Source organism: Nicotiana tabacum, chromosome 6 (assembly GCF_000715075.1).
Source record: "Nicotiana tabacum cultivar K326 chromosome 6, ASM71507v2, whole genome shotgun sequence".
In the NCBI taxonomy this organism is placed as follows: domain Eukaryota; kingdom Viridiplantae; phylum Streptophyta; class Magnoliopsida; order Solanales; family Solanaceae; genus Nicotiana; species Nicotiana tabacum.
The window spans coordinates 113,171,337-113,194,594 of record NC_134085.1 but is presented as its reverse complement, the minus strand read 5'-3'; the positions used below and the strand labels follow the sequence as shown (position 1 = coordinate 113,194,594).

Here is a 23,258-nt window from a genome sequence, read left to right as displayed (position 1 = left end):
AATGTGATTCTTTTTATCCAGTCTCTCCAAATAGTCCAGAAAATACACAAACGGATAGTCATCCTAAACTGTTTCTGGATCTTTACTATATTCTGTCCATTCCAGCTTACCAATAAGCTCCTAACATCTGAAGGCATAACCCAAACTACACCACCTATTTAGGAAAAGCTCTCATTATTGCATAGCAACTTTACAATGAATAAAAAAGATGATTGATTGATTCCAGTTCCTCTTCACAAAGATAACATCTGATACTTAAAATGAAACCTCTCCTCTGCAAATTATCTTAGGTTAAGCATGCCTCTCTGATGACAACCCAACCAAAACAGGTTACCGTGACAGATGCTTTGTCTTCCGTAGCATTATCCAGGGTCAATTTGGCTCAAAAGTGCTCAGATTGGTTCTGAAGAGTGTTATGACAGCTTTTAACAGAGCATTTCATATCATTACTTGTTGTCTAGACCATAACACCCTCTTTATCTTCTTATACCACTGTTGTACCTAGTAATTGTAGTAATTCCATAGCTTACTCCACCTCCCATTCATTAAAATATCTTTACATATCTTTGTGGGCACCCCATGTGATCGGAGACTATCTTTGGCACGAATACCCTCTAATATAGTACCTGATAAAAATATGACTTTTCTTAGCTTATTCTGGAGAGAGCTCGTTGTATAGGGCGGAGTACTGGCCAGTCAAGAACTCCCATGTCTAGAAGATGAAGGTGACTGAAAAGAGGATGTTGAGATGGATGCGCGGGCATACCAGGTTAGACAGAAAAGTGAGGATTCATATAGCTCAACTTGCTTGGGACTAAAGTGTAGTAGTAGTAGTTGTTGGTTCTCCCTCTGTTTCTGATTCCTTCTCTCTCATATATCGCATCCTTTCTCTCTTGTTTGTCTTCACTTTCCTCATTCATCATCTTCGAAACCTATCCTTCAGTAGGCCAATATGAATCGTCTATTTAGTAGTTAATCTTCTAATTCTTTCTTTCGAAACCCTAATTGCATCCAATCTATATATTAATAGTTCTTTCTTCCTTATGTTCAATAAATTGGAATCATTACAAAAGGTTTGATACTTTGATTCATACCCTACTCCAACATCAACTCTCAATCTCTGTTGAATTTTATCCTTCAATAAAAAAATATTCTCTAACTATAGTCTAATCTACAACTTCACCTCCGACTCTTAAATATGTAATTAAGTTAAACATCCATATTTGGTCTTACCATTCACCAATCTAAAGTTAATCAAAAACCTCACCCGAGAATATAATTTCATGATTGCGGTGTTCACTATAATACCCTTGAGAGAAAATGTTCCAATTTCTTTGATTCTATTAGTTTCATGTTTGATTTGCAAACTTACACATATATCATTTTTACCAAATTTTTGCACGATCGCCTTTATCTATAAGATCCATTCCTCTCCTTCCGTTCCCACACTTGTTAAACAACAACTTAATTATGCATCAATCAGCAGTATCTTTTTTATGAAAAAAATAAGATATTAGTACTCCCCCTGTTTCAATTTATGTGAACCTGTTTGACTGGGCACGAAGTTTAAAAGAAGAATGAAGACTTTTAGAATTTGTGGTTCTAAACAAGTCAAAAAGGGGCCCAGAGTATTTGTGTGGTTATAAAAACTTCTCATTAAGGATAGAATTGTAAGTTTAAGCTAAATTGTTTCCAAATTTAGAAAGGGGTCATTCTTTTTGGAACGGACCAAAAAGGAAATAGGTTCACATAAACTGGAACGGATGGAGTAGTAATTTATTTTGCAATCTACGGAGTAGATTTTGAAATAAATGTATTGGAGATGCATTAATTTCCATGTGCATTATGCCAACAAACTGAATCCGTTATTTCATTTAGTCAATCCGAAATATAAATAAAATACCCAATTGGGTCAGGCCAAATTAATTGTAATTTCTTGCTAAGCCTTTCAAATCACCTATATAAAGATCCTTAAGGAACACTACATCCATCCATCAGAACTCAGAACCACTCCAAATAGATCCTATTCATGGCATCTCATCAATGCTACTCCATATGTGCAAACTACGTAGATCTTATGTTGTAGCTTTGACGATATGCCATGAATAAGGACTTATTTGCAGTAAGGTTTTTGACCCACTTACGAGTGACCAGAAATATCAAACGTGGAGATATATGAACCCAGATTGCTACATTTTTTTTTAAATTCGATCATGTTCCCGGCATGGGCAGAGCCAGGGGGCCGGAAGAGGATTCATTCTTTGCCAGAAAGTTACACTATATATACTAGGTCAAAATTATTTTTTATGTATATATAATAGATGTTCAGTCCCCTTGAGTTCTTCGTATATTTACTTCTTTATATTTTGAACTCCCTTACTGAATTCCTGACTACGCCACTAGTTCGTGGTATCTTGCTAATTGTGAACCATATTTGTGAATGGTAATGTTAGTAATGATATGTCAGGAACAATGATCAATTTATAGGAGTTTATTTCAAGATGCTTATGTCACCAGGCCGCTTTGATGTTCTCCTTTTTAAGATTTTTATTCTTTTTTCATTCTAACACGATTCCTGGCTGTGAATCCAAAATAATACAAGTTTAGAGCAACAAACTAATACTCCCGCAGCCCCATTTTGAGGAAATATGGTGTTTAAAATATAAAGGAGGATTTTTGACACGTAATCTTAGTGTGTAAAATAGTCAAAAGACACTTCTCATAAGGTCCACACAAATCATGTCAACTCATAAAAGAAACGTCTCAACAAGGGCAAAAGTGAAAAGTAAATATAAGTTTTTTAGTATAAAGTTGTATCAATCTTTTTGCGACGGGCAAAAAAAAAAAAAAGAGTGGTGCTGAACAAATTGAGATAGATGGAGTACCTGTTTTAGCATCCTAAAAATAACATGGCCAGTGGTTTGCTTGGAGAAATGTTATTCAAAGTATAGAGGCTTCCGTTCATGACCAGTTGTTTGAGATAAATACCTTTGATGAGAATATAGTTGAATTGGTCTTTTGGTCATTTGACCATGTCAATGCTGACTTCCACTCAGCCTTAGGAGTTTGACAAAGAAATACATCACAGATCGCAGTTACAAGTACCTATGAATTAAAATACTATCTGGCTGCAAGAGATATACACTGGCCATGTTATTCACCACTGAGATATACAGGGTAAGGCCACTAACTATCTCATGGCGAATCTATGTGAGCTGCAAGAGTAGCTGATGTTTGACGTGAAGTGAGGTGTGGCAACAAAGATTAAGTCCAGGAATGAATCAGAGTTCTCTTCAACATCCTAACGTTTTCCTTACAAGATCCAATCTTTACATTGGCCAAACCCAATATCTCTTTGTCGTGCAACTTCAGAATTCCAATTAGAACTGTTTCCTTATTGACAGCAAGAACAGGATCACATTTAAGGAGTTTTGTGTTTTGCCAACACAATCAATGATTTTCCTTTTCACGCAGTTAGAAAAGCCAATTCTTTTTCAAGGAGCAACTGGTTTCTAATCTCCCTTGTCAACATCCAAATTCCTAGACCCGTTTCACCAATAATCTCCACAAGAACAGAGGCCATCCTTGAAATGATGATAGCGATTGACATCTCTGATAGTGATTTCTCTCTCTGTTAACTTTGAGATAAACTTGATTGCAACATGACAGTCCTCGCAAACTCGGAGGTTCTTGGTGATCAAGAGCTTTGTCCCTGGGGGTGTACTAATTAGTCCAAAAGCAATCGCTAGCCTTTCACTGTGGCTGCAGACCATTCTGCTCTTCTCGTCATCTTCCACATCATGGAAAACAGGTGTAATGTTTGGGACATAACCAGCTTGTACCATTCGTGCTTTCAAGCTGTCTAGCTCTGCATAAATCTCATCAGACATAGGATGAGAGGTATCCCCCGAGAGAAATGCATGTACTTTGTTTTTAACTTCGATCCAACTGTACGCGATGGTTTTCTTTACACCTCTTTCATTCATTAGTTCTCTAAGCTTTGCAACACCTTCCCATCTACCTGCTTGGGCATAAATGTTTGACAGAATCACGTAATTTCCTGCGTCATCAGGCTCAAGTTCAATTAACCTCTCCAATGCCAATTCTGCAAACTCCACATGACCATGGATTTTGCACGAATTAAGCAATGCACCCCAGACACCAGCATCTGGCATAACTTTCATCTGCATCATAAGTCCATAAGCCTCATCTAAGCGACCACTATGACCTAAGAGATCAACCATGCATGTAATGTGCTGAATGGTTGGTTCAATTCCGTAATCTTTTACCATTGAATCAAAATACATTCTCCCTTCATTCAACAAACCTCCATGGTTACAAGCAGATAAAACCCCAACAAAAGTTATATGATCCGGCTGAGCCTTACCAACCATCTGATTAAACAAAATAAGTGCTGCATTAGCATGACCATGCATTGCATATCCTGTGATCATTGCATTCCAAGAAACAACTCTTTTCTCCTCGAGTGCTTCGAACAAGATCCTAGCAACATTCACGGACCCACTCTTGGCATACATATCCACGAGTGCTGTCTTCACTTTGTCCAGAGAGTCAAAACCCTGTCTCCAACTATACCCATGAAGCTCCCTTCCCTGTCGAAGGGCCGCCACATCAGCAGAAGCAGAAATAGCAGTCACTAAGGTCGCCTCCGTAGGTCTAACACCTTCACATGCCATTTCACCACATAAAGACAAACAATCCTCAGGGTGACCATTTTGTGAGTAAGAAGCAAGCATTGAATTCCAAACAACTACATCCCTCTCCGCAACATTGTCAAACACCAGCCTCGACCTACCAACACAACCACACTTAGCATACATGTCGATAAGGGAGGCACCCACGAAAACATCCTTATGCCACTTCGTTCTTTTCGCGTGTTCATGAATATCCCTCCCCACATCAATCGCCGTCAAGGCCGAGCACGCTTTTAACACAAACGGAAAGGTAAAATTATCAGGAACAAGCCCATAATCAAGCATTTGATAATACAAAGAAATTGCAGCCTGGTAAGGTCCATTCCAAGCATACCCACGAATCAAAACATTCCAAAGAAAAATATTTCCTTTAGGAATTCTATCAAACAGGTGATGGGCATTCGACAATTTATCACAAACACAATATAGATTGACCAACTTCGTTGCCAAATTAATGTTGTAGCCTAAACCCGTGAGGCAGAGATGCGCGTGGAGCTGTTTTCCAGGCTCAACTGCTTTCCGAGCGATGCAAGATTGGAGAAGATAGGCGTAATGTTGAGTTGGATTTTGTGAAAATGAGTGTTGATGATAGTGATGAAGTTGAATAATAATGTGTCTAATACAAGGGAATGAATCATTTAAGTGTTCAGTCGAATTAAGAGCAGAGGTGATTTTGCCCTTGCGAGCCGACCATCTCGCAATAATTGATAGCATTTAAAAATTTTGGTACGAGAAAAAGGTATGAATTTTTTCCCAATAGTAGTGGTTGTAACAAATACTAAAAGGCGGGAAAGCCAAAATCTTCCAAACTTATCGTGCTAAATGATGATAAAGATGACAGACAACAGGCGGGAACAGTAAGAGGGTTTACTAATTTAGATTATTCTCTTAAATAATGTTTTCAATAGTTTTTGTACTTCAACGGGAAAATTGGGCTTGAATTACAAAAAGAAAAATTTCAGAGTACGGTGAGTGGAGGTGGAGTACAATGGTTCCATTGTATAAGAAAAAAGGTGATATTCAGAGTAGTAATAATTATAGGGGTATCAAATTACTGAATCATACCATGAAAGTATGAGAGAGGGTGGTTGAAACGAGGGTGAGGATGACAACGTCTGTATCCGACAACTAGTTCGGGTTCATGCCGGGTCGTTCCACCACAGAAGCTATACACCTTGTTAGGAGGTTGGTGGAACTGTACAGAGAGAGAAAGAAGGATCTGCACATGGTGTTTATTGACCTAGAGAAAACGTATGACAAGGTTCCTGGAGAAGTTCTCTGGAGATGCTTGGAGGCAAAAGGTGTGTCGGTTCCTTATATTATGGCAATTAAGGACATGTATGATGGGGCTAAGACTCGGGTTAGGACAGTAGGAGGTGACTCTGAGCATTTCCGATTGAAATGGGGCTACACCAAGGCTCTACGCTCAGTCCATTCTTATTTGCCCTGATGATGGATACGATAACAAACCATATTCAAGGGGAGGTGCCATGGTGTATGCTATTCGCCGATGACATAGTTCTGATTGATGATTCACGAGCCGGTGTTAACGAGAGATTGGAAGTTTGGAGACAAACTCTTGAGTCTAAGGGTTTCAAGCTAAGCAGAACGAAGACAGAATACCTCGAGTGTAAGTTCAGCGATGAGCCGGGGGAAGTGGACGTCAATGTGAGGCTTGAGTCACAGGTTATCCCAAGTAGAGGCAACTTCAAGTACCTTGATTCGGTTATCCACGGGGGAGGGGAGATCGACGAGGATGTCACACACCGTATTGGGGTAGGATGGATGAAATGGATGTTAACATCTGGAGCCTTGTGTGACAAGAGAGTGCCAACGATACTTAAAGGTAAGTTCTACAAAGCAGTGGTTAGACCGGCCATGATGTATATGGCTGAGTGTTGGCTTGTTAAGAACTTACATATCCAAAAGATGAAAGTAGCAAAAATAAAGATGTTAAGGTGGATGTGCGGGCACACTATGATGGATAAGATTTGGAATGATGATATTCGGGAGAAGATGCACGTGGCTCCCATTGAGGACAAGATGCGGGAAGCGAGGCTCGGATGGTTCAGGCATGTACAAAGGAGAAGCCCAGATGCTCCAGTAAGGAGGTGTGAGCGGCTGGTTGTGGAAGGCACGATAAGAGGTAGAGGGCGGCCTAAGAAGTATTGGGGAGAGGTGATCAGGCAGGATATGGTGAGACTTCAGATTTCCGAGGACATGACACTTGATAGGACATTGTGGAGGTCGAGTATTACGGTTATAGGCTAGGAGGTAGTTGAGTCTTATGTTACTTTGTACCTTTGTGAGACTAGTCCGGTAGGGTTTTGTCTAAGAGAGCTAGGGGCAATGTCTTGTCTTACTATTTTATTTTTCGACGTTGGATCCATTTACTAGCCACCGTTTTTGCTTTGCATTTTTCTTCTGCATTTTATATTCCTATTTTTCCTATGATCTCCGTGATGAATCTAATATCCTCTCCTTTTGTCTTCTTTTTATTATCTTGAGCCGAGGGTCTTTCAGAAACAACATCTCTACCCCTTTCGGAGTAGGGGTAAGGTTTGCGTACACACTACCCTCCCCAGACCCCACTTGTGGGATTTTACTGGGTTGTTGTTGTTGTTTTTTAAAATGGTCCTCCACCAAAGCTTTTTACAGAAATTGTTACGTGATTGCAGGAGCTCACTAAACTCGAGGATCGCAGAGTTGATTCAAGAAGAATTTCGAGAAGTCAACTGTAAAGAAAAGTGCAAAGAAGAAGGAAGAAGAAGAGAGTAAGAAGAAGAGAGGAGGAGTAGAATGGGAATTGTATTATTATTCATGCATCTAATTTGTGTAATACATTGTATTTATATCTATTATATTGAATGAAAAATCAAGAGCTTTTCTAACAGATTCCTTCAGTTGACAGAAGTTGGTTATTGTAACAAACTTCAACTAACTGTAACTACTTTTTGAATTCCTAACTAACCGTTACAACTAAATTATTTGCTTCTTTTTCTGAACTCCATTCCCTTTCTAATAATCGTGTATCGATGCTCCCCTCTAATAGAAGATCCTTGTCCACAAGGATCCAATGAGGGAAACCTTGTCTGCAATACAGTAACCAGCTCCCATGTACTACATCAGCAGGCAGTCCATGCCATTTAATTAGAAGTTGTGCCACAGCCTTATTGCCTCTTTGACCATTCTTCTTTGTAAAACAAGCTCAGGGTCAGGGCAATAAGGACTTGCTAAGTCAATGACAGGAAGATATGAAATTTGGGAGGGAACTTCATAACATTTTTTTAACAAGGAAACATAAACTGTGGGGTGAATCCTTACACTATTAGGAAACAAAAGAGTATAGGCAAGTGGACCAACCCTTTTGATGATCTGAAAGGGTCCATAATACTTGGCAGCCAGCTTGTGAGATGAATGATGTGAAATTGTTACTTGTTTGTAGGGCTGAACCTTCAAATAAACCTAGTCTCCCGCTGCAAATTGTCTGTCACTTCTATGAGAGTCTGTCTGTTGTTTCATTCTGAGTTGTGCCCTTCTCAAATGATGTTTGAGCAGCTGGATTTTCAATTCCCTATTGACTAGTGTGTTGTCGACTTCAGCAGAAGTTGATTCCCCTGGAAGATAGGCCAAATGCATTGGTAGGGGTCTACCATACAATGCCTCATAGGGAGTAGTTTGTATAAATGAGTGGAAAGAAGTGTTGTACCAGTACTCAACCATAGACAAACATGAATACTAATTAGTAGCATCCTCATTGCAGTAGCACCTTAAGTATGTTTTAAGGCTCATGTTCGGCACCTCAGTTTGCCCATTAGACTGAGGATGATATGCTGAAGAAGTGGGCAATTGTACCCTTTCTAGAGTGAAGAGTTCTTGCCAGAAAGAACTCAAGAAAACAACATCTTTGTCACTAGTGATGACATCAGGCATCCCATGTAGCTTTACCACTGTGTATAGGAAAACCTTGGCAACAGATTGAGTAGTGTAGGGGTGTTTTAATGAAATAAAAAAGCCATACTTGCTCAACCTATCAATTACCACCAAGATTATTACTTCACACCCTTTTGACTTAGGTAATCTATTAATAAATTCTATGCTAATATGTGACCACACCACATCTGGAATAGGCAATGGTTGTAACAGACCTAGGTGTCATACCTCCTTTTTCACTACACCCTGTAAAGGGTATAAGTATAAGGGAGTTTTTCCAATTAAAGGACAATCGAAACGAGATTTGTTTATTTAAAGATTCAGAATTGCCACTTGGGATAATTTATGGTATCCCAAGTCACCGGTTTAAAATCCCGAATCGAGGAAAGTTGACTCTATTCACGGTCTGCGAACACAGAAATCCGGGTAAGGAATTCTGTTAACCCGGGAGAAGGTGTTAAGCATTCCCGAGTTCCGTGGTTCTAGCACGGTCGCTTTGATCATACTTGGCTTATTAAAGTGGCTAATTACTGACTTTAGATCCTATGTGCATTTACCCTTTATCGCTTTTTAATTAAGAAAATTATCTTGAAACGGGTTGCGCGTACGTGTACCCATTTGTTGGCGCGTCAAAAATATGTCACGCGAACATGTCCACAATTAATAACGCTTTATTATTATAAAAAAATAAAAGTTTGGCCAAAGTTGGCGTGCCTAAAGCAAACTACGAACATTCGACATTTTGTATGATTAAATGGTAGATGGCACACCTCGGACTATATGAGCTAATTTAATTAATAGCCTACGAAAACCCATTTTATTATTAAGAAGGTTTGTTCGAAGTTGTGCGAACACATTCTCCGAATTGGTTTTTAGAATTGTAATCATGTCACGCGAAGGAAATCCTTGCCTTCTAAGACAAGTAAGAATGCCTTTATAGGCAAGTCACTAGGGCAGACCCCAGGTTTCAGTTTTCATTTCTAGTCCTTCCTTTAACTTTATTTTTTGCCCATCGAACCCTCATTTTCTGACTTTCTCCCCAAGTTCAAACACCTAAAATCTGAAAATCCATTAGAAACCCCCACTAGAAGCTTCTTATTTCTGCTATCAGGGAGATTCCCTCAACCAAATACCTAAACTAACCCTCATGCCCCTGTTATTTACCCTTTTGACCCAATGGGTATGGGTCAATGATGACCTAAGGTGAACCAGATATGGGCCTTCGAAAATCCCGGGCTATTCCCTTCTTTTGGACCTAGGTTTGTGAGAAGTTCAGAAGAGACTAGAAAGTAGAAAGATGAAAGACAATTAAGATTTCATTCAGCCTTTCGAACCAAATGCTATTAATCGGCCCAAGACTAACGGGAACAATCAAACAAGCTAAACTTAACGGATTCAAACAAAACTAAAGAAGCTAATAACTAACCACTATTCCTGATTTAAAAAGAAACACATACAATAAAAAGAAGAAGAAGAAAAGTAGGAAAAGATAAAAAAAAATTGGGATAGAGAAAATACTAGGAAAACCTGCCAAACCGAACGGACACAGATCTTGTAATCTTCAAACGAACCTCTGATTTTTGGCCGAGATAGACTTTAACCATGTGTTCTCGACTGAAAACACATGATTAAAGTCGATTTCAAACTCAAAATCTCGAGACCCTGCTACTCTGATTTTGGGACTTAGGCTTGAATCTTTGATCTAAAATTTGAGAAACTCTAGGAGGATTGGAAGCAAACGGGGTGGGGATTCAAGATGAGGAGGGGGAGGTGGTTGTCTGGTGTGATTTTGGACCCGATTGGACGATTTAGGGTTTCGGTCGCCCTATTCAATCCAAGATTCGAAGATTTTTGGTAGGATTCGAGGGAGATAGTTTGGGGTTTTGGAATGGGGAGATGAAGGGGAATCAAGGGTGTAAATTTGGGGTCGATCGGAGCACCGCCGGCGGCGGAGACGATTTTCGACCGGCGGTTCCGGCGGGGATGATGAGAGTCTGGTGAAAGAGATAAGAGGGGGTAGGGGCACGTTTGGACACTTAAATATCAGGCGATCTAAGCTTCAAGACCGTCCGATCAACAAACCTCGACGGTCCTGATCTGTCGCCAACGAAACGGGGTCATTTTGATAAAGGGGGGAAGATCAGACCGGGTTAAGGTGGTTTGGGCCGGGTGAGGGGGTTTGGACGACTTGGGCCTGGGGAATTTCGAATACAAATGGCCCAAATCAGGGTCTTCTAAATCCTACTCCTTTTATTTTCCTTTCTTTTGATTTTTTTTCTAATTTCTTTTAAAATTAAATTAAAATATTAAAATTGAAAATAAGACCTAAATTAGTTCCTAACCAAATTATCCTATCAAATTGAATTAACTAACTCTAAATAATGCTCACCACCCCTAATTAAATGCCAAATTGAAGAAAACTAACAAAAATTCGAAAAATTAAAATTAAAGTGCGAAAAATGAACAATTTTGTGATTTTCTCATTTTTATAAAACACTAAATTACTAATTAATTCAAAAATGCAAAAATTAAATCCTAAATGCAAATGCAGCATATTTTTTGTATTCTTCATTAATTAAACAAAATGGAATGCATAGACCAATGCAAATAATTAACAGAAAATGCCACGAAATCCTCAAAATTGCAAACACTGAAAGAAATTATTTTGTTTTGAATTTGTTAGAATAATTCATATAGGGGAAAAATCACGTGCTCACAGCTACCCCTCTTTGCCCGGAAACACCAAGAGTTTTCGTGCAAAGATAAAGTGAGCGGATACGAGCGATTTTTGCCCGTTTGAGTACTACGTGGGAAGCATTTTTGAAAGATTTGACTGCACCCTACTTCCGAGGTTGCCTACATATCCTTGGCTAAAAAGGAATCAGGTCAGTGTAGTTCGAGAATGTCTGGTAGCTGGCACTACCATGAAGCTGTGATTTCACTGTTGCTGCTACTGCTGCTGCTGCTTACTGAACCCCTTATTACACCATGTCAAAATTAAGGGAAGCTAGACTAAACTATGATCTATGCTTTACAAAATCCTATCTAGATCTTCAAACTTGATCTTGTGTTTCTTGTTGCCTTGTTGTCTTGTATTCTCTTGGTAAAATTTCTTCGTTGCCGCCTTGAATTGTAAACTGAGATGTTTCCCTTTCTCCAGGTGGATGCCTGACTGCTGAACTTGATATGTATTCCCATGCTATCCAGGCGGGCTCCTGACTTCAAAACGTGAATGTATTCCCATGCTATCCAGGCGGGCTCCTGACTTCAGCAAAATAGACAAAAAAAAAATCTGCCCCAGTTTGGGTATATGGGCCCATGTGTAAGTGTAAAACGAACCACATTGCTGAATATCAATAAGAATTTTGAAAATCAAAACTTGAATTGTACTCCCTTGTTCTCCAGACGGGTTCCTGACTGTTAAACTTGAAAATATTCTCTGCTTTCCAGGTGGGCTCCTGACTTCAACACAGACAAAACAAAGAATTTGGAAGCTAAAAATTAAATTGTACTCCCTTGTTCTCCAGGCGGGCTCCTGACTGCTACGCTTGAATGTATTCCTTGCTTTCCAGACGGGCTCATGACTTCATCTTGAGATGTGCTCCCTGCTCTCCAGGCGGGCTCCTGACTACTGCACTTGAATGTATTCCCTGCTCTCCAGGCGGGCTCCTGACTTCAACTCGAAATGTATTCCCTACTCTCCAGGCGGGCTCCTGACTTCAAAATAGACAAAACAAAGAAAATTTTTCTGCCCCAGTTTGGTGGCTGGGCACAAATGTGAGTGTAAAACTAAATCATATTACCAAGTATTACTAAGAATTGAAAGCTAGATCCCATTATTCATAGGGTCCTGACAACTCTTAACTAAACGACAATTTTTAAAATCTAAGTTATGTCTTCTACAGGTGTGATTTCTGCTAAACTTGTTATCTAAGAGGGTCTTAAACTACTCCATATTATCCAGGAGGGTCCTGAAAATTAAAAGTCAAATTTTATCTTAAGAGTGACAACTTTCATGGCTGAATTATACTACCCTACAGCAGAACTTACGCCAAATGTTACTATCTAATCGAAATCTTAAAGCTAAGTCCCATTATTCAGGAGGGTCCTAGAAGTTTACGGTCAAACCTGTTTTGATGCTTGCTCTTTTCCCCTACGGAGAGTTTATCCAAAATAAACGAATTTTCTGCCCCTGTTTCAATCAAAGAAAATTTTATCAGTTTAAAGTGGTGGTTAGCTGATGGCATTCTTGCTGAAGTTCTTTCCACTGTATTATTTTGTTCTGAATGGCTTTCCCGAACTGGCCCTAAATCGCTTTGACTTTCTGACTAACATTCAAATCCCACGACCTTTGACGAACCGAGTGTTCTATACCCATGTTGTTGTTTCACACCTCTGACCCCTTTATCTGAACCTTTGCATCTCCCATGATATTACCAAATCATTCCACCGGTGAAACTTCTGGTGATCCCCTATATCCCACCTTACATCATGCTATCTTTAGTATGCTCTGACCACGTTGTGATTTGCAATTTTGGAAGTAGGTAGTGAGCTTTAAAATTATTTTCCACTTACTTGGGACAAGACTGACATTAAAACATCTTAGACAAATAAACCCAAAAGAAAATGAAATGCAATGACTTTGCGGGTTAAAGATAAGAAGAATTCAAAACCAGATGACTGCTACAAAGGGAAGAAGAACAAGAAACTTATCTGAGTGGAACAGCTGGTACCAATGATCATGACATGCATTTCGGATTAATCGGCCCAATCTGTCCAACCAATCAACTTTCAGTTGCCGTACTTTGTCGCCTCAGAATTTCCATGACCTGATTACTTTACCCAAACCTTGACCTTGTTTATCCTGCGGTGCCTTGAAACAGTTTTCCACCAACAGACCTTTCTCACTTGTTGACTTTTCAACTCACTTTCGCCTCAAGGTGCCCGTGAAGGTTTTCACCAATAAGACTCTCTCATTTTATTTCTCTCAACTCCCATCGCCTTACGGTGCCTGTAAAGGTTTTCACCAGTAGGACTCTCTCATTTTATTTCTCTCAACTCCCGTCGCCTTACGGTGCCTGTGAAGTTTTTCACCAATAAGACTCTCTCATTTTATTTCTCTCAACTCCTGTCGCCTTACGGTGCCTGTGAAGGTTTTCACCAATAGGACTCTCTCATTTTATTTCTCTCAACTCCCGTCGCCTTATTGTGCCTGTGAAGGTTTTCACCAATAAGAGTCTCTCATTTTTATTTTTCCTGCTTGAACCAGAGTGTTGCCCCTGAGATGAATTACCTTTACCTGCTCGACTTGGCATTTCTCAAAGACTGATCAGAAGGTCTTTCTTTGGACCGTAATGTGGGCTTTTGGACAGGGTTAGAAAGAAAGGGCATAAAAGGCTCAAAACAATTCAAATGGGTTAAAATTACAACTTTCGGAATCAGATTTCTCACTACAACCACGACTTCTGCCTAGTTTCTTGCTTGGGGGCTTTTGGACTTTGTTTGATGAGACCGAACTGTGAGGCTGCCCACGTATCCTTAAAAGGAATCAGGTCGAACGTAGTTCATGTCATAGAAATTACTTTGTTGTTGTGATTTTTCCTTTTCTTTCTTCTTTTTTTTTTTGCTTTTCTCTTTTTTTTCTTTTATTGTTTTTCTTCTTATTATCTCTTTTCTCTTTTTTTCTTTCTTTTTTTATTCTTTTCTTTCTCTTTCCTTTCTTTCTCTTTTTCTTTTCTTCCTTTTTTTATTTCTCACGCTTGTGCTTCTGATATTCGCTACTGATGCCGAAAGATGGGTATGAAAGAAAGTAAATAGGCTCAAAAGGGGTGACGAGCGATAAAGTGTTTAGATAGCAGAACAAAACGCCTTCGTCATTTCAATCTTCAAAATATGCCAAATACAAACAAGCACAATCAAACAAAGAAATCATACATAGTATCTCTTGACTGCATCGACATTGATAGCCATTTCTACACATTCCCCTTCTACATATGTCAAATATAACGAGCCATTGGACAACACTCTAGTTACGACAAATGGCCCCTGCCAGTTCGGGGCGAACTTTCCTTTTGCTTCAGCTTGATGAGGCAAGATACGTCTCAGCACTAATTGGCCCACTTCGAACTTCCGTGGACGTACCTTCTTATTATATGCTCTCGCCATTCTCTGTTGGTATAATTGGTCGTGACATACTGCTACCAATCTTTTTTCATCAATCAGACTTAATTGCTCCAAGCGGGTTTTGACCCACTCAACATCATCAATTTCCGCCTCAGCGACGATCCGAAGGGATGGGATTTCAATTTATGCGGGTATTACTACCTCCGTTCCATACACCAACAAATAAGGAGTGGCTCCTACTTAAGTACGGACAGTAGTGCGATAACCCAGCAATGCAAACATCAGCTTTTCATGCCACTGTCTAGAATCTTCCACCATTTTTCGAAGTATCTTCTTTATATTCTTGTTGGCTGACTCGACTGCTCCATTCACCTTAGGGCGGTACGGGGTGGAATTGCGGTGTATAATCTTAAACTGCTGACATGTCTCCGTCATCAGGTGACTGTTGAGATTAGCTCCATTGTCCGTGATGATTACCTTCGGAATCCCAAACTGACAAATGATATTTGAATGCACAAAATCAACCACCACCTTTTTGTTTACAGACTTGAATGTTTTAGCCTCTACCCACTTGGTGAAATAATCGATGGCCACTAGAATAAACCTGTGTCCGTTTGATACTGCTGGCTCGATGGGCCCAATGACATCCATGCCCCAAGCAACAAAGGGCCATGGTGCCGACATTGTGTGCAATTCAGATGGTGGGGAATGAATCAAATCTCCGTGCACTTGGCACTGATGACACTTGCGCACAAAACTGATGCAATCTCGCTCCATAGTGAGCTAGTAATAACCTGCTCGGAGAATTTTCTTTGCCAGAACGTACCCACTCATATGCGATCCACAAACCCCAGAGTGTACCTCAGTCATGATAGCTGTGGCCTGTCTGGCATCTATGCATCTTAGCAATCCAAGATTTGGAGTTTTTGTATAACACCCCTCCACTGAAGAAAAATCCACTTGCCAATCGTCGAATTGTTCTTTTCTGATCACCTGTGGCCTATACCGAATATACCCCTATCCTGATGTATTCTTTGATATCATGGAACCATGGCTCCCCATCAAGTTCTTCTTCCACCATATTACAGTAAGCATGCTGATCACGGACCTGAATCTGCAAAGGGTCCACATAAGCCTTATCTGGATGATGTAACATTGACGCCCGAGTAGCCAAAGCATCGGCAACTTCATTATGGATCCTTGGGATATGCCTGAATTCTATTGACTGAAACCGCTGGAAAAGATCATGCAAACATTATCTGTATGATATGAGTTTCAAATCCCGTGTTTCCCATTCTCCCTAAATCTGGTGTACCAGAAGGTCCGAGTTGCCCAAGACCAAGACTTCCTGGACCCCCATATCCATAGCTAACCTCAAACCCAGAATGCATGCCTCGTACTCAACCATGTTGTTAGTACAGTAAAAACAAAGCTGAGCCATAACAAGGTAGTGCTGCCCTGTTTCAGAAATAAGTACCGCTCCTATACTCACGCCCTTCATATTTGCAGCCCCATCAAAGAAAGATTTCCATCCCGGTTTCTCGACTTGTTCCAACTCATCAATGTGCATCACCTCCTCATCGGGGAAATAAGTTTTCAAAGGTTCATAATCTTTATCCACCGGATTCTCGGCCAAATGGTCAGCCAAGGCATGTGCTTTCATTGCAGCTCGAGTCACGTAGACAATGTCAAACTCTGTGAGCAGGATCTGCCACTTTGCAAGCCTCCTTGTGGGCATAGGCTTCTGAAAGATATACTTCAATGGATCCAAGCGAGATATGAGGTAGTTAGTATAAGATGACAAATAATGTTTCAGCTTCTGTGCCACCCTTTTGTCATTCAATTTATCTAAACTCAATGTTCTACTATTGACACCCTTAGTATAATATGAATAACTAAAAGTAGGAGTAGGTAATAATGGTTTACCAGTAGTTCCTGGCTCAGCATATCTCTTGGTTGGGGGTCCTGATGTATAGGAAGTTTGTTTAGTTGCAACTAGGTAAACCTCCTACATTCTAGCTGTTCTGTACACCTGTGATAATGTGGTTGGGTTGGTGAGCTTGACTGCAATATTGAGCTCGTGTTTCAGACCTCCAATGAAGCAGCTAATTGCATTTTCTTGAGATAATATCACCCTATTCAGTTTTTTCTCAAAAACAGCTTGTGAATCTTCACACTACCAGTTTGTTTGATCTTTTTGATTTCCTCCATCAGATCATCAAAATCAGCCCCAAATCTTTCGATCAATTCCATGACATACTCATTCCAAGTAGCAGGTTGTATCTACTACCTGTACCTCATGAAAGAAAGGTTCCATTGTATAGCTTCACCTTCCAACTGTAATGCAGCTACTTCAATATTTTCTTCAGCAGCTACCTTTTACATATAGAAGAATTGTTCGATTTTGAACAACCATGATCTCATATCTTCACCATTAAATTGTAAGAACTCTATCCTGGACCACCTAGAGAAATTGGAATGATGATGGTTGCAGCTCGTAGGGCTTCTCTCTTGATGAGACCTTCCTTCAGAAGGTTCACTTCATCTGGTAATGGCGATTTGTCTTTCTGGAGTTCCCTTGAATTAGTCATTTGTTCTTTCAATTCAAGGACTGTCCTATCCAACTACTTCAGATACGCAACTTCACCAGATAAAGCCCCTACATCAGCTATCAATTTTTGCATCAATTCACGTAGGTCAATTGGTTCTTCAATTGAATTATCAGTCGATTGTGTGCCTTTCGCCATGATTCCAAAGATCGAGGGCTATGATACCAATGTTACACGATTGCAGGAGCTCACTAAACTCGAGGATCGCAGAGTTTATTCAGGAAGAATTTCGAGACGTCAACTGCAAAGAGAAGTGCAGAGAAGAAGGAAGAAGAAGAGATGAGGAGTAGAATAAGAATTGTATTATTATTCATGTCTGTAATTTGTGTAATACACTGTATTTATATCTATTACATTGACTGAAATCAAGGGCTTTTCTAACAGATTCCTTCAGTTGATAGAAGTTAGTTATTGTAACAAACTCCAACTAACTCTAACTACTTTTTGAATTCCTAACTAACTGTTATAACTGACTTATTTGCCTTTTTTTTGAACTCGATTCCCTTTCTAATAATCATGTATCAAAGACTAAATCTGTTGACAACAGAAATTAAAAATCCAAAATAAACTTTGGCCGAAACTCGATGGTGACAACAAGTTCTAAGTTGGTGATTGAAGATCACTTAAATTTGAATTTGAAAATTTAGGTTTTCAAAATAAGAATCTATTTCGAGCGGGTTGGAATATATTGGGTGCATCTTAAGATGTTTGAATCTCAATTTTGGGATGATTTAGTTGAGATTTGAGGTAGTTTGAATTGAAATTTGAGCTATAGGCCGAACTAGAAGATGATCATGGAAGAAGATAAGATGTGTATCCCTTATGTATCCTATATGTATCATCTATATATCTTATATGTATCAAATGAAGATCCTGTGTGTATCCCTTGTATATCTATGCATATTTATGTGTGAGATACATGTCAGATGCATGTGTGTAGTTAAAAAACTTTAAACTCGATTTTAACTATATTTTAACTCGGAATCAGTTCAAATCACCTTTAATCTTCCTCAAAGTTTGTATATTGCATTAACTATGTGTTTTCAATGAATTTCAACCATACAAAAACATACCATGTGTAATCCCACATTGTGAGGTTTGGGAGGGTAAAGTATATGCAAACCTTACCCGCACCTTGTGGAGGTAGAGAGATTGTTTCCGAAAGACCATCGACTCAAGAAAATAATTCTCAGCAGGTTTGAACAGGAGAACAGTAATAAGAAGGTCATGTTAGAAATACTAAAGATAAAAACATTAACAACAAAAAAACAAAACATTAATATAACCAAGCAAGGGGAACCACAGATGCTACTAGACACCACGAATAAGAGAACACTAAACTGATAATACTAGTTCTGGTATGTAAAAAACAACCAAAACAAACGTAGCAAATACGAAGTCCTATACTCGACGACCTACTATCCCTCAACCCTAATCTTCAACCTCCATAATTTCCTATCTAGGGTCTTGTCCTAGGTAAGCTAGAGACATGCTATGTCTTGTCTAATCTCTTCTTCCAAATACTTATTTGACATGCCTCTACCTCTTTTTGAAACCCACAATAGCTAATCTCTAAAACCTCCTCACTAGGACATCTGTGCATCTCCTATTCACATGACTGTACCACCTTAGCCTCGTTTCCCTTATCTTTTCGTCCACATAAGCCATTCTCACCATGTCCCGAATGATTTCGTCCCTAATCATATCTCTCCTAATATGCACACGCATCCTCCTCAACATCCTCATCTTTGCTACTTTCATCTTTTGAGTATGAGAGTTCTTGACCGGCCAATACTCCGCCCCATACAATATAGCTGGTCTAACAACCACTCTATAGAACTTACCTTTAAGTCTTGGTGGCACCTTCTTATTATACAAGACACTGGATGCAAGCTTACATTTCATCCACCCCACTCCAATACCATGTATGACATCTTCGTCAATCTCACCACCCCCTTGGATTATTTACCCGAGATACTTGAAACTCTCTCTCTTAGGGATGACTTGCATATCAATCCTCACTTTTACATCTGCCTCATAAATTACATCATTAAACTTGCACTCTAAGTATTGTGTCTTAGTCCTACTCAACTTAAAGCCTTAGACTCCAGGGTGTCTCTCCAAACCTCCATCCTTGCATTAACTCCGTTGCACGTCTCATCTATTAGTACTATGTCATCTACAAATAGAATACACCACGACACCTCTCCTTGAATATGGCGGCGTCAATACATCCATCATCAAGGCAAAAGGAAATGGGCTAAGGGTTTTTCCCAGGTGCAACCCCATAATAAGTGGGAAGTACCCCGAGTCTCTTCCCACTGCTCTTACTCGGGTTTTGGTGCCAACGTACATGTCCTTAATCACCCATATGTGTGTCATAGGTACACCTCTTACCTTCAAACATTTTCACAGAACCTCCCTCGTCACTTTGTCGTATGCTTTTTCTAGGTCAATAAATATCATATGTAAGTCTCTTTTTTTTTCTCTATACTGCTCCACCCTCCTAACAAGATGAATGACTTATGTAGTAGATCGCCACGACATAAACCATACCCACTGGAAAAAAATTCTTATTTGCATATTTTTTTTAATGTTGTATATTATTGGTAATTTTTTATGGATATTTTTTGTAGCGAGACTTAATGGATAATTGTTGGTAGTAATGTCTATGCTCGGCTTATTTTTGTCGTTCCTTCATAAGGCAACTATTTAGTTGGACATTTAGAACAAAAATACCACTAATATTAGCCGATTCATAAAATATTACAAGTATTATCTCAATTGGCTATTTGTGTGTTTCTCCCTCCTAAGGGCCATTTGTACAATAACCCATGCTTCTTAATTCGTATTCATTCAACCAACAAGTAAGTCACAAGCAATTTTAAACCAGTATGAGTACCAAATAGAATCTATAAAGATAAAATTCTAACAATTCAACCAAATAAGCACAAAATCAACATATTCGAAATAGAAATTAAAGAGAAAAATGGACATTTAAGTGGCTTTTCCAATAAAATAGTCGTCCACCAAAAATTTTCGCATCAAGATTGAATTGATTGACAATAAAAATTAAAAACCCACAATAATTTTTTTCCTGAGCTAAACCCGATGACACCCAACAAAGCCTTAGACCGAAAATTTGATGATGGTACTTGAAACCTGTGTGGTGCTTTGATTGTGATGCTAGATTCTATTTGTATTCATCTCACATGCTATTGTGAGCACGTGATTTTTGTCCTATATATATCAATTACTCCCATAACTTCAAAAAAAAAAAATTCTTTCAGTGTTTGCAATTTTGTGGGTTTTTGTGGCATTTTCTGTTAATTGTTTGCATTTTTGTTTGTGCATTTTAATTAGTGAAAAATAAAAAAAATTTGTTGCATGTGCATTTAGGAGTTAATTGTTTATTTTAAGAATTATTTAGTAATTAAATTGTTTTATAAAAAGGGAAAATCACAAAAATAGTTTAATTTGCACCTTTTGATTTTTACTTTGATTTTGAGTAGTTTTTCTTTTAGTTTGTTTTTAATTAAATAAGATAATTTTTATTAGTATTTTTCAGGTTAATTTAGTTTTAGGATTTAATTTAGGTTTTAATTTTAATTATGAAAAAAGAAGAAGAAAAAGAGAAGAATTTTGAAAAAAATGAATTAATAAGAAAAGGAAAGAATTGAGAGGAGCTGATTTTGAGTTACTTATGTTAATTCTTTCTAGTCCCAATGTGAAACCCGTCCAAACCACCCGAAACCCGGCCCAAACCCGCGCCCCAACCTGGTCCGGTTACCCCTTTCATCCGAAACGACGTCGTTTTGTTATCCTTTGATCTCGACCGTCGAGGTTAGTTGATCTGACGGTCCAGAACTAGCCTCATCTTAATATATAAGTGTCCAAACAGCCCCCCTACCCCCTCTCATCTCCTTCACCAGACCTCATCGCCTCCGCCGGAACCGCCTGTAGGAAATCGTCTTCGGCGGCGGCGGTACTCTAATCGACCACAAATTAACGCCATAGACTCCCCTCCTTCTCCTCTTCCCAAATCTCCAAAACCCCTCCCTCGAATCCTAACAGAACCCTTTGAATTTTGAATCGAAGAGGAAGACCAAAACTCCAACTCACCCAAGCGTCCCCAAAATAACACCCTTGAACCCACGTCTCACCCTCATTCCAGAAATCCACTCCGTTTCCCTCGAATACACCCGAAACGTCTCGAATCTGGATTTGAAAAGGCGAGCCCCAAATCCAAAAATCCAAATCATCGAGTGTTTGAGATTTGAGGTCAAAATTGGCTTCAATTGTGCGTTTTCACCTGATAATACACGATTGAGGCCCGTTTCGGCCAGAATCGAAGGTTCGAGTTGTGAATTCAAGATTTTGTTCAGGACGGTCTTTAGGTATTTTTTTTACTTCTCTTTTCCTTTCCTTCGTTATTCTCTTCTTTGTTTCATTTTAGGTGTTAACTTTCATCTTCTCACTTCTTCCTCTCTGTCTCATCTATTTTTTGTTTTTGTTTCGAGTCTTGTCTGCTTATCTGCTTGCAAATTAAGATTAGTAGTGCATAATGGTTTAATCTTCTTGTTTCTGGTTTCTTTTGGCTTTTCAATAAAAAATGTCTGAATGAGTCCGGTTAGGCTTATCAAATTCAAGTCATTCGATTTGAATTTGGTGTCTGTTAGGCAAAGTCCAGGGAAAAGGGATCCAAATACTTTGGCAAGCCCAATTTCTGAAACTGGACCCTTGGGTCAAATTGATCCATGTCTGTTTGGTGTAAGGGTAAAAACAGAGGATTTAGAGGGTAATTTGGGAAAATTAAGGTAGAGAATCTGTTGGTAACTGCTTGGGATTTTTCTAGGAAGCTGAGGAGGGGACTGTTTTGCAAAACTGAAAATTGGATTAAGGGTAGTTATGCTAAATGAAAATTGAAGGAGGGTAGAAGAGCAAATCTAATTTCCCTAGTGCCGCCTTATTCCCTTGCCTATAAAGGCACTCTACCTTGTTGTTCAAGGCAGATTTGGGAGAGGGGAGGAGAGTAAAATTGGGTAAAAAACTGAAGCAGCTAAAAAAAAACTCTTGAAACCACAGTGACTTTCTTGCATTTCTTTGGGGAAAATTGCTCAAATCTTGCTCAGTTTTGTTTGTTTGATCCTCTTCATTAGATTGAAATTCTGAAAACCTCGGAATTCTACACTTGGGATAAAAAAAATGGTTTAATTTTGGGGATTCGAAGGTCTGGTTGGAACTGCTGGTTTGGGTTACTGCTTATTTGTTGTTTTAGCTGGTTCCTCAAGGCTTGATTGGCTGATTCCAACATTGTTCCATTGCTTTTCTGCTGCTGCTGTTCACTGACTCTGCCTTTTTTTGTTTCCCTTTATTTCCAGGTATTTTTAGCACTATGGATATCACTTAAGTGTAATCTGAAGTTTGGGATTTAGAAATATGAAAAGCTGATGTTATTTATAGTTCGAATCTCATTCCTTCTTCTTTCAATCTTGTAATGGCTATAATATTTAGCTCTTGAACTGTTTTGACTAGTACATTGATCATGGATAGGGTGAGGCTGAAGTTTTAAAGTGATTTGTTCCTTCTTCTTAGTTATCAAGTTTGTTCGAATTTGGTTTAGGTGAAGGAATTGCTTTGGGTATATTTGCAGTAACACTTAGGCCAATGTTGGATTGTCTGATGGTGTTTGAATGTTCTGTGATTAGACTTTGTTGCTTTAAGGTCATGGCTATCCAATGTCAATCTTACAGGTTCTGTTAATATGAAACCCAGTTGAAGTTTAAATTCTCATGTCATTACTTCAAGTTAATTGGAAGTCTTGAAATTTAAAGTTGCATGTTGTACAACTCTCAAAAATGAATTCTCCATTGTTTTC

General features: G+C 39.1%; 1 protein-coding gene across 1 annotated transcript; it reads right to left on the bottom strand.

The window, feature by feature from the left end:
- Window positions 1–1,037: 1,037 nt before the first annotated feature.
- Window positions 1,038–5,679, bottom strand: LOC107795475 (pentatricopeptide repeat-containing protein CRR2, chloroplastic-like). Its single transcript, XM_016618117.2, has one exon. The coding sequence runs from the start codon at window positions 5,427–5,429 to the stop codon at window positions 3,552–3,554; it is 1,878 nt and encodes a 625-aa protein (XP_016473603.2). The 5' UTR covers window positions 5,430–5,679; the 3' UTR covers window positions 1,038–3,551.
- Between the last annotated feature and the right edge of the window lie 17,579 nt (window positions 5,680–23,258).

Bases quoted from the DNA above. Each gene is read 5' to 3' on its own strand.
- LOC107795475 (XM_016618117.2), bottom strand. From the start codon at position 5,429: ATGCTATCAATTATTGCGAGATGGTCGGCTCGCAAGGGCAAAATCACC.